Source organism: Carassius auratus, unplaced genomic scaffold (assembly GCF_003368295.1).
Source record: "Carassius auratus strain Wakin unplaced genomic scaffold, ASM336829v1 scaf_tig00037175, whole genome shotgun sequence".
NCBI classification, from domain to species: Eukaryota; Metazoa; Chordata; class Actinopteri; order Cypriniformes; family Cyprinidae; genus Carassius; species Carassius auratus.
In genome coordinates, this window is record NW_020526359.1 from 44794 (window position 1) to 57190 (window position 12397).

General features: G+C 34.5%; 1 protein-coding gene across 2 annotated transcripts; it reads left to right on the top strand.

Annotated features, from left to right (window-relative positions):
• Positions 1 to 3305: 3305 nt before the first annotated feature.
• LOC113082917 (uncharacterized) lies at positions 3306 to 12105 on the top strand. Of its 2 annotated transcripts, XM_026254337.1 has the most exons (7): positions 3306 to 4799; positions 5504 to 5845; positions 7744 to 7803; positions 8113 to 8241; positions 8374 to 8399; positions 11592 to 11694; positions 11904 to 12105. In XM_026254337.1, the coding sequence occupies exons 1-7, from the start codon at positions 4748 to 4750 to the stop codon at positions 11924 to 11926; spliced, it is 735 nt and encodes a 244-aa protein (XP_026110122.1). In that variant the 5' UTR covers positions 3306 to 4747; the 3' UTR covers positions 11927 to 12105. The 2 variants fall into 2 exon arrangements, with proteins under 2 accessions (XP_026110122.1, XP_026110123.1); XM_026254338.1 differs by lacking the exons at positions 11592 to 11694; positions 11904 to 12105 and adding an exon at positions 9093 to 9771.
• The last annotated feature ends 292 nt before the right edge of the window (positions 12106 to 12397 follow it).

Below are 12397 nucleotides of genomic sequence, written 5' to 3' on the forward strand. Positions count from 1 at the left end.
TTTACAGTGTAGCATATTTTTAAAACGTATTTAAATATTAAATGTATGCTTATTTGTAACGGTTATGCTAACAACATTAAAAAATTAAAATAAAATAAACATTTATAAAAGTAAAACAGCGACATCTGCTGACGGACACATGCTGCGCTGTCACAGGAACATCCCAGCTGAAGATAATGAGGAAATTATGTCGCTCCTTTAGCAAAGTGCTTTCCTAACGACTACTTAATGGCACGCACATGCCCCACTCACTCCAAAGTCCACACTTCAAGGGGATAGGGATGATCACTTCCATTTGGAATTTGTCCAGGAACCGTTCGGTACCGGTACTAGTACCGGAACATCCTTACTATGAATATGTTGACCTCGTCTAACATACCCAGAGGCATTTGACAAGTCTCCACTACAATACTGTCACCGCGATTGCGGAGAGGTGCGGTCAGAAGACAAATAAACATGTCTAGCGCGAAAAAAATCTCCCGCCTCGTCCCCGCAACAATTATAACACGCCTGCTAATTTCGCAATGAACACTCCGACGCCTGCAAACATTGTTCACACCTCTGACATTTGGCAAAGGACCATTTACATTGGGCAAAGGATTCACCGTTTGTGCTTGGTGTAGGGCTATACTTTCACTTTCAGTATCACCGTCATCTTCTGAATACAGATATTCCCCTTCAGAATCAGTGTCCGCGAATAGAAGTCCCAACACTTCATTACGGGTTTATTGAAGCTTTATTGATGCCATTAGATAATAATAATAATAATAACAATAATAATAATAATGGCAATACTCGCTGACGTTGACAACATTGGTCAGATAAAATGGCTCACTCTCAAACTATCTCCGATTTTTTCGCACTGATTCAATGCGCTCTAGCTCGAAGATTTTGTTTAGGAGCATGACGTTTTTTTGAGTCAGAGATGAAGTATTACATGTCTGCTATCTGGTGCAGGGGAGGTCGCGTGAAATTTTTTCAGTGCTGCATCTTGTCGAGTAAACTCGACCATGGCGCCAAGAGGGTTAGAGCTCCTGCCATGAAAACCAAAATGAATCCACACACTTGCTTTGAGCCCAGATGGAGCTGGGTGGATCGGTTGGTTGCTCGCTCCTGGTTTTTCCATTTTACACACCTGCTCTGGCTGCTTGCTAACTGGAACTGGGCGCGTTCGTGACGTTCAACTCCCGGTATAACATTTTTTACAAAATAAAATAATGCAAAAAAAAAAAAAAAAAAAAAAAACGATTTTTGAAAATTTAATAATCGATTCATACTCGTCCATAACATACTCGCGATTAATCAATAATCGATTTTTTTCACCACCCCTAGTGATAACATTAACTAGCTAGGTAGAGGTGACTTGATTCAGTGGCATGAATCTACAGTGAACCGAATTAACCTCGAAATCATGAAGTTTAGTACTGTTTTCCGAGCTCACTCACTCTGGGCTTGTAGCCGAGGCCGTTTGCTGGCATCAGGAGGAGGGCTGCGGTCTTGACGGCGCTTTAAAAAATTGCGGGATATCCATTTTTGAATCTTGATGCAGTCTGTCGTTCATGAACGTTTCGTTCATTTTGAACAAATCTTTATTATGACTCGGGACTACTGACTTAGTTGTCTCAGAGAGTGATTCGTTCATTTTGTGCTGACCGCACATGTGCATTACGCAACATATGGGTTCTGAATCGACAGGTGAGGTCCGAGTCTTTTATTCTTCCTGTCAGTCCCATAGAGACGGAAAGAGAAAAGATTAGTTAATTTTGCTGAACGAGACTCAAAGATCCATGTCACAAAAATTATCCGAACTTTTCACTACTACTGGCAACACAACAAGCAATTGGTCAACACTAACAAGTTGCAGCGTAATATGTAAGACTCCATCTTAGGTTTAACAAAAAAAAACCTATGAAACTAATAATTAACAATATGAAACTAAAACGACAAACTTATTTTAAAATGGTTTAGGAACTTTAGACTATTTACAGGTTGATAAACTCAATTTAGAGGTGGATAAACGCTATTTCTGAATTTTATATATATATTAATTACTATTTTAATAAATAAAATCACCTGCCAGCTAAAAGAGGCAGGTGAAAGAATTTGATTGAATGAGTTTAACAGATAACATTTGTCTGTTTAATTGTTTTTATAACACACACATAAATCATAACCTGATTTTTGCAAGAATTGTAAACCCGATGATCTATGTTTAACAGTGATTTTTGATGTTTCCTGCTTCTGATGTATTATGAACCCGTTCTGTATGATGTCAAGAAAGTCTTCCAGCATACTGTGTATAACAAAGGAAGAGAGGAATAAATTATCTGTATTATTATATTACAGTTCCTAAACATTTGTATATTTCTCTTTGCTACAGAAGCTCTGTCCTGACGCTCTCCAGTTACGTTGAGACAACCCAATCTTCCACAATGGACTTCACATAGGATGAACTGTTTCCAGTTTCAGCAAAACAGCAAGGATTCATTAGTGGATGACTACACCTTAGCACTCTTCACTAACACTGCCTGCCTCACCTGGGCCACAGAGAAAACAATGTTACTGCCTGTACATGGCACAGTTAACAGTTCGGAGCGTTCAGCTGGAGTTCTGACTTTGAAAAACCTTTTTGCTTGGGTCGTTCTGCACTACTTTAGCGCCCCAAATTGACATTTTCTGCTTATAGTTTAAACAACACTGATAATACTAATTAATATCTATGGGTGTAATAGTTCTCATGAGAATGATCTACTGATTGATGCGATAGAAGGGAAAATTCTGCTGTGGTTTAATTCATACCCAAATGCCTTAGTTTTCATTGGTGAGGACTTTACTATTGTACCTGATAATAATCTTGATAGACTGCCACCTAAACAGACTGCCTCTGCTAATTCTAAATTAAATATATTAATGGATGCATTTGGTAGTTATGATATTTGGAGGAAAACATTTCCGACTACTAAATCCTATACTTGGCAACTCTTATTCAGTCCCCTCTATCTTCAGTTATCTCTTCAAAACCTAGAGCCTCTTATTGGAAACTTAACTCTTCTTTGCTTAAGCATGATCAATTAAGGAAAAACATTTTATATTTGATTTAATATTACTGGATCAAAGCACCTTTTATTTATTTATTTATTTATTTATATAGCGCTTTAAACAAAATACATTGCGTCAAAGCAACTGAACAACATTCATGAGGAAAACAGTGTCAATAATGCAAAGTGACAGTTAAAGGCAGTTCATCATTGAATTCAGTGATGTCATCTCTGTTCAGTTAAATAGTGTATGTGCATTTATTTTGCAATCAAGTCAACGATATCGCTGTAGATGAAGTAAAAAGCACAAAAGGAAAATAAATACGTCTCAATTGGGAAATACTTAAACATGAAATAAGCAAGTGTGCTAGGAATTTTTGCAGCCTTCTATGCTAAATGTAAAAGCATTGAAGAGGAGACTCATTTCCAAAATAATGACTCCCTCAGGTAAAATGCAGGTCGGTTTGTCAGAAGCTGAATTGGCAGAATTTATTGATCTGCAAACTCGGTTAGATTTAGTGTATATGAATAAGGCAGAGGACACTTTCATTAGCTCTAGAAAAAGGTGGTCACACAAACACACAGGTGTAGTCACCCCATGAGACATTGTGATGGATGTCATCCCCAGTGGAGCTATTGCACTTTTGAAAAACTCAGGTGATTCTTAACTCTCTTCTACATCCTGGATACATCCTTGTGAGACAGCAATAGTTAAGATCTGTTTTTTATCTATAGATATACTATAGTCCCTCTCGAATAGAAAGATTAGACAACATTTTCAGAAAGATATTATTACTGTACCTTAATGTCCTATTGGAGTAAATGTTTTAATGATATTCCTTGGAAAAAAGTGTTCTCTATCCAACAAATATCTAATCACTAATAAGGTTAAAGAGGTATCATTCGCTACATCAATTTTACCCAGTCAATCTTTTTATCCCGAGTTGGATCCCCTATAGCTCCTTCTGTGGAGTGGAAGAGGAGTCCATAACTCTTTTTTGGATTGTGTTTATTTGTACGTGCTTCTTAATAAATACATTTTTCTTTAGGGTTTAAAGATGTCTTATTTGGTTTTTATAACTCTGACAAAAATCTAAAAAACAAGTATTTTCTTTTCAAAGCTTTAAAGTCAGTTACAATGTGCACAAAGTATAATATTTATGCTTTTTTATAATGAAAACAAAAGGGACTCGAGGCATTTTTATCTCTCTTGAATTTATATTAAATTATGTTACCCCTGGCTCAATTATTATTATTTTTTAATGTTTTTTTCATTACTTTTTATTCTTTTGTTTTACTTTTGTCTATTTTACTTGATTTTTACTGTACTTGCTCTTTGTCTACTTTTAATAATTATATTGTTGTTTTTGTTTTGTTTGAAACTGTATTTGCTGTTATGTTTGTTCAATAATAACAATAACAATAAAGTGCAGTGTGGCCGCCACTTTATGTTTAATTTGCCAGTTTACTCAAGGATAAACAGCGCCATCTGCTGAGAGGTAGTGAGCCACCCTCCTTTCCAGTCATCGCCCCCACAACAACCAAAAAAACAGAGCGTTTTGTAGGCGTGTTCCACCATCTATGACTTCAAAGTGCCACTAATCGCTCACGCGGTAGTTTGAATTCACACGGAAGCGCTGCACACTTTTACTTTCGTTTTTTAAGATTTGTCTTGCTTTTCGTTTAATTGAGCTTATTTTATGTCATAAATGATGAAAATGAATGTTTTGAGTATGTTATTTCTTTCGGTCGTGCTTACTGGTAAGACATTTTGTTACAATCTCTTTTTATCAGTTTGTGTCATTTTTGTGATCTTACTCTCAGCAGACGTCCATTTGCTTTTTAACTGACGTTGAAGTCATGTTATAGTTTTAGCTGAGCAAATCACTGATTGATTATGGACCATGGTTATGGATTATGGTTTAAAGCAAGTTACAACACTTTTACTACAGTAAAACCATGGATAGTTTTTGTAAGGGTTAGCCGCAGTTTTCCTTAATGGAAGTCAGGATTTCGTGACATTGCGCAGCTGACTGAATCGATGAAATATGGCCTTGTTAACCTGTTACCTATGTTTACCTGTTATAAAAACGAACTATGGATTTATAAAAGGAAAGGTAGATGACATAGTGTTACTATAGTAAAAACACGCAGCCTTCATTTTGTCAGAGACTCGCTAATGTCTTGTTTGATGAATGTAATTATTTCCTCATTTGTTTTTATCATTATTGTCTCGTAGACTTTGGAAATGTGATTTGATCTCTTATTTGACTTTATTAGTGGAATGAATGTAAATGTTATATTCTAGTCGAAATGCAGTAGGCCAACTTAAAATAAATACATCATGAATATATCAGGTCAGGAGCAGATCTGCTTCTCTAAAGCAAACACAAACATTGATCACGGTGCTTCATGTCTCACTATCCCAGCTTGAATTATAATTAATTTGGTATTTTCTTCTCCAGGTGTTCACAGTGTTGGTGCAGATGTTGTGTCAGAGTCAGTGAATGTGACGGTGGGAGATTCAGTCACTCTACACACTCGTGTTAAAGCAGACCGAGACGTAGATATACAATGGTATTTTAATGAAACTCTAATCGCACAAATCACTGGAGATCTCAGGAAGATCTGTACAGATGTTCAGTGTAATGAAGGTACTGAGAGATTCAGAGACAGACTGAAGCTGGATCATCAGACTGGATCTCTGACCATCACAAACATCAGAACCACAGACTCTGGACGTTATCATCTAGATATCATCAGAACTGGCAGTGACTCTGAAAAGACCTTCATTGTTACTGTTCATTGTGAGTCATTTCATGAATCTTTAAAACCAGGTTATATTTGTTAAATCACATCATTGTGTTTATTGTTGCTATGGCATTTTTTATTTGTTTTTGTGTTTGTTTTTTTTACCTGCATCATTGAACAGAACAGAATGATTTAAACTAATATTTTTTTTAGTTGGTCATTCATTAGTTTTATTCAGAGGTGGAGAGTCCAGGGGTCAGAAAGTAAAAGTCCTGCCACATTTTTGCTCCACCCATGAACTCATCAGCTGATTTCACCAGAGGAGGAATCAAGTCATTCCTTCCAAGTCACAAATTAGTCTCAACTCAAATCCCAAGTCCTCAAAGAGTTAAAGTCAATGAGATAATTAAGAGACTAATTAAATGATGATTGTGCATTGGTGATGAACACCTGCTGTTATTGTGCGTTACAGAGGATCAGATGCTGATGTTTTATTGGTTAAAATTATGCCACCATCATGGAGATCAGTGTTTGCTTCAGTTGGGCTCTTGACCTTTGGTTTCTTATGTTAGATATTTCTCTGTAAAAGTACATGTGCTGTTATAAAACAGTGCGATGAGTGCTGTGCAGAAAACTGTTACTAGCTGGTTTTACATGATGAAGTAATTATTAGGCATCAGCCTGTTTATTTCCAAAACAATTTTATGTATTTATTATTAACAAATGTTCAGTTTTTAAATAACCTACCTTGTGGAACCGTTGGTTTAATCACTGTAATGAATACATTTCCTAATGTATGTAATAAATATACATTTTTGAAATATTTTCCTAATAAGACGCACAGACATCATGACCCAGCATATGAATCTCAACAATGGTGACAATCAACAAAACGCTTCAAGCTGAAGTGCATGCTGGGTAACACCATAGTAAAAACTCCGATTATGCACTGTAGCATGAATAATTATTGTAACCACTGTTGAGGATCATATGATAAGTGCTCATGTCTAAAATCCCGAGCCTGTACATTTTTTTCCCCCCAATATTTAAGCATTACAATAATATTTGTTTAATAGGACTTTTTTTGTAGTTCAGTAATTGCTGAACATAATTTAACAAACCAAAGAGAGACACCTTCATGAAGTTAATTAAAATGTTTTAGATGAAAAAAGGGCAATTAAATTTTCTACTTCAAGCTTTTAATTCAGCAATGTGTTAATGTTTACTACATAACACAACCGCAAGTGTTTAAAAGCAAATTACTTAGAATTATTAAAAGGGTCAAGAGCCCAACTAAAGCAAACACTGATCTCCATGATGGTGGACTCACCACAATTATGGTGACAAAGTTTTTTTTTTTTTTTTTTTTAGTTGATTTCATCCAAGGCTGTGCTTAAAGTCAATTGTAGTTCTTGTGTTTCTCTTTTCTTCAGTGATGTTGATTGTTAACAGCAGGTGTTCATCACTAATGCAGAATTATAATTTAATTAGTCACTTAATTATCTCATTGACTTTAACTCTTTGAGGACTTGGGATTTAACTTGAGACTTGTTTGTGACTTGAAAGGAATGACTTGATTCCTCCTCTGGTGAAATCAGCTGCTGGGTTCATGGGTGGAGCAAAAATATGGCAGGACTTTTACTTTCTGACCCCTGGACTCTCCACCTCTGGTTTTATTAGATGACAATTTATCATCATTTAATGGCTGATCATCTTCTCTTATCTGTTTAAATGCATCTATCATTTATAATAATTAGTTCTCCTAGAAGTTTGTGTTTTGCAAGTACAGAAAAAAAATAGATAAATGTTACTTTTTAGACAAGTCAATAAAGAGCGAGCATATGAAGTCATTTCTCACTTATCTTTCTTGTATTATATTCAGCATGATCAGTTATCTCGATGTATAGTTTTCTCTTCAGAAAGATGCTTCAGCTTCTGTTGTTTTGTGTTTCAGTTGGTTCTGCTTCTGATCAAGATCAAATGAAGAGAACGTCAGAGAAGGAGGAAGAATCTGGTAAAGTAATAACAGTATTTTAATAACTGCTAAAATCACTGGAGATCAGATAAAGTATATCTATGTAAAGACAGCAATGAGAGATTATGTAGAGGTTATCTATATAAAATGGCATTAAATTTGATATTTTTCTCATCTCACTGTTTTAGCCTTTGTTTCTAAAAAAAAAAGAAAAACTACCAGGTGACACCATTTAGTTAAATCAGTATCATACTGATGACCAAAGTAGAAAGATATAGAGAAATATTGTTAAATTCTGGTGTGACTATCATTCAGTGTCTAGTAATAATGAGTGTCTGTCTTCATCAGTTCCTGATTCAGGTCTGTCTTCAGCTGCTAGAGCAGGGATTGGTGTTGGTGTTGGTGTTGTTCTGCTGATTGTGGCTGCTGCTGTTGGTGTGATTTACTATCTCAAGTGTCCTCAAGCAAGACAATGTAGTGAGTATCACATACAGATGTTTTAATACGATGCTAAATTGTGATTTATTGTGTGAAAATAATCTTAACAGATGTGAAAATTGTGTTTTTACTGTAGTTAACCAAACTGATGTGTGTTTAATTGATTTGCAGGAACCAGGACTCAGCGCCGTGATGAGGTGAGATAACTGTGTGAACTCAATCTGTCTGTCTGAAATAAAACTGTGAATTTACAACAGATTCTCTTTGCTCTGGGACTGTTTCAATGTAACATCAGGAGCAGTGGTATACATACATTTTCATATTAGTGACGTGTTTACACACATTACATGTGTACAGTGTTATTAGTATCATTTAGTATCTTTGTTTCCATCATTTTTATTTTATTTTTCATTTTCATTTTAGTTGTGCTTTTGTTGTTTGTATTACATAGCTTACAGTTTTGATTGTGTCACAGAGGTTTTTTTTTTTTTGGGGGGGGGGTGGTCATGTCTATTAGTTTTTTGTTTTTTAAATATGTCTATACCATTTTCTTTTTTGATTTAAGTTTTAGTTACTTTAGTTCATCCAGATAAAGTAAACAATAATGAGAATGTTGCCCTATGAGCTACTACCTGAAATATATATATTTTTCTATTTCATTTGAATAACTTTTATTTTAAGTTGCTAATGTTTTTATTATTATTATTATTATTATTATTATTATGGTTTTAGTTTAGTTAGCTGTAATAACCCTAGTCATTAACAGAATCATCCTATGTTTAAGGCCTTTTTGTTAATAGTTTATAAAAAGATTTTAAAAATCCATGTCTTCAATCTTGTTCATTTCATTTGAACATTTGAATCATTTTTTATTTTATTTTTTTATACAGGAGAACAGTGCAGACATCATTTAATCGTGCTGACAGTGGATCGGAGCCTGAGTTCATGAGCCGTCCTGTAATAGAGACATGAATACCAGTGCGACACCAGGTTGATGTTAAGATGACAAGTTCAGAGGTTAAAGTTTGTGACTCTGTCACACAGGACACATGTCACTGCTCAATATATTATAATGATTTTATCTATATTTGTGTATATTTATGTATATTTGTTTTAATATGTTGTCTTCAGCCATTTTATTATTCTTAACCAGTTTAATTTGTGTATGTCTTTAAATGAGTCCGGGTCATGTGACTGTTCACATGACAGAAAATAGGAAATGGAGAGCATGAAGAGGAAGCATGTCAAACAAGCATTGGACATTGCTCTCCTTACGACTAAGTGGTGATCACCTCCAAACTGGAATAATGGAGTTATCTTTGTGGACTTACCTTTCCAGCACTTTTGATTAACACCACAGTGGTCTTTTGTGTTTACCCCGGTGGACACTTTTGGGACAATCAGATTTCTTAAGGACTGTTTTAATAGAATGGAACTGAAAGACGCTTTAAACATCTGAGTTATTCTAGATTTATTGTTGTGTTTTAAATCTCTTTAAAAATAATATTGATTTTAAAAATGTATTTTATTTCCATTAATACAAGTGGTTTTTACTGTACTAACCCTGGTGTTATCAGTCAGTAATATTTTAAATATTCATTTAAATATTGAAATGTTTATTTAAAAAAATTGTTAATATTTTGATTGCGTGATTTTTTTTTTTTTCTGAACATAAAAAAAACATCAAGAGAAAGTACAGGTATCTGCCTGTAAACAGAACATTTTATTGTATATCCATGCATTATTTTATAAAACACTAATGTGGTTAAGTTTCATAAGTATTTTGAACAAATTGGATTCAGAATGATAATCAAAATGTAGATGGAGTCGATCAACACCCCAAGGCTTGACTGTAACTATTACCTCTTCATCGTGACGTTTTATTCCATAACATTTCACAGTTTTTATGCTGTTTTATGTCTGATGATTGTGTTAGATTACAGCTGTGTCCCAAAGTTCAGTGCACACACTTCGAAGGCCAGGCCTTAAAGTGCAATGAAGGACCCTCCAAAGGGCGTGAGATGCACCGACTTCACAGGATTTCCTAATTCAGCCACCAGTTGTTGTCGATTACCGCTTTGTCACATAGCAGTGTTGAGAGTGGAGAGCTGAGGAGAGGGCAATCCTGTCAGGATAGGTGGAGCTATAATTGCTTATTTTTGTTTATTTTACGTCATAAAGGAGGAGAAGGTGATGTACCTCCAGCTTAGCCAAGACCGAGGCCAGGAAAGTTTCACTGGTTTGCTGTGTCCTTTGTTAGATAACAAGTTTAATGCAGGTATTGTCTTGGAGCTTACTACTTACTTGAATATTGTAATGATGCATTTGAAAAACTACAAAATACACACACACACACACACACACACACACACACACACACAGCAGTTCAAATGCTGACTATCTGATATCTTACAAAGGTGCAGTTTTATGATCATATGTAGACAGGTTTGCCACCCAGATTTTTTTGGAAGTTCAGCATAAAAAGAAAAGAGCATAGTACAGCTCAATGTTCAGCTCTTTTTGACCAGTCCTTCAGATGCAGTCTTTGATATACAATAGTTAACAAAAATGTGCAAATATTCTGACAAAATGTTGATTCTTTTTTGAATTGTGTTTTTACTGTAGTTAACCAAACTGATGTGTGTTTAATTGATTTACAGGAACCAGGACTCAGCGCCGTGATGAGGTGAGATAACTGTGTGAACTCAATCTGTCTGTCTGAAATAAAACTGTGAATTTACAACAGATTCTCAACAGATTGCTCTGGTAGTGTTTCAGTGTAACACAGGAGCAGTGGTATAAATACATTTTCATATCAGTGACGTGTTGTACAGTATGATTACTGTATACTTTGTTTCCATCATTTTTATTTTATTTTTCATTTTCATTTTAGTTGTGCTTTTGTTGTTTTTATTACATAACTTACAGTTTTGATTGTGTCACAGAGTTTTTTGTTTTTTTTGGGGGGGGGGGGTCATGTCTATTAGTTTTTTGTTTTTAAATATGTCTATGCCATTTTATTTTTTAATTTAAGTTTAGTTACTTTAGTTCATCCATTTAAAGTAAATAAAAATGAGGAATGTTGCCCTATGAGCTACTACCTGAAATATATATTTTTTCTATTTTGTTTTAGTAAAATTTATTTTAAGTTGCTAATGTTTTTTTATTATTATTATTATTATGGTTTTAATTTAGTTAACTGTAATAACCCTGGTCATTAACAGAAACATCCTACATTTAAGGCCTTTTTGTTAATAGTTTATGAAAAATATTTAAAAAATCCAGGTCTCTTGTACTTTAGTGTTGTGTAACTTAAACTTCAGTCTTGTTCATTTCTTTTGAACATTTGAATCAGTGTTTTTTTTTTTTTTTTTTTTTTTTTTTAACAGATGAATGCTTCATACACCTCTGTTAATCCTGCTGACAATAGATCGAAGCCTGCTGCTGCTGAGCCGTCTCGTGATGGAGATGTGAATACCAGTGAGACACCAGGTTGATGTTGAGTTAAGATGACAAGTTCAGTTTGTAGAAGTTAAAGTTTGTGTCACTGCTCAATATATTATAATGATTTGATGTATATTTGTATATATTTTTGTATATTTGTTTTAATATGTTGTCTTTAGCCATTTTATTATTCTTAACCAGTTTAATTTGTGTATGTCTTTAAATGAGTCTGGGTCATGTGACTTTTTACATGACAGAAAATAGGAAATGGAGAGCATGAAGAGGAAGCATGTCAAAAAAGCGATTAACACCACAGTGGTCTTTTGTGTTTACAACGGTGGACACTTTTGGGACATTGAGTTTGGGATTGACAACACGCTGGATTTCTTAAGGACTGTTTTAATAGAATGTAACTGAAAGACTCTTTTAACATCTGAGTTGTTTTATTGTGGTTTTTAAGTTTCTTGTGAATATTTTAAATACAGATTTGATTTTCACTTTTAACATTGTTGTCTGTCTCATCTTTTAAAACACTTATTTATTTTTAACAAACACAACATGTTACAATAAGTCCGATCGTTATAAGTGAGTGATAGTTTTTATTGTGTAAATGGTTATGGACTGATGTTTTGTTATGGAAGCAGTCAGTCAAACAACATTCAGGCATTTTTGTCTGTTTGTTTGTATTTTAGTGTGTGCATTGTATTCTGAGGAGTGAGATCAAGGCCCAATCCCAATTCTATTTTATACC

Bases quoted from the DNA above. Each gene is read 5' to 3' on its own strand.
- LOC113082917 (XM_026254337.1), top strand. From the start codon at position 4,748: ATGATGAAAATGAATGTTTTGAGTATGTTATTTCTTTCGGTCGTGCTT. The intron at 7,804-8,112 runs GTAAAGTAATAA...TGTCTTCATCAG, and splicing joins AGAGAAGGAGGAAGAATCTG to TTCCTGATTCAGGTCTGTCT. The intron at 8,400-11,591 runs GTGAGATAACTG...TTTTTTTAACAG, and splicing joins GGACTCAGCGCCGTGATGAG to ATGAATGCTTCATACACCTC.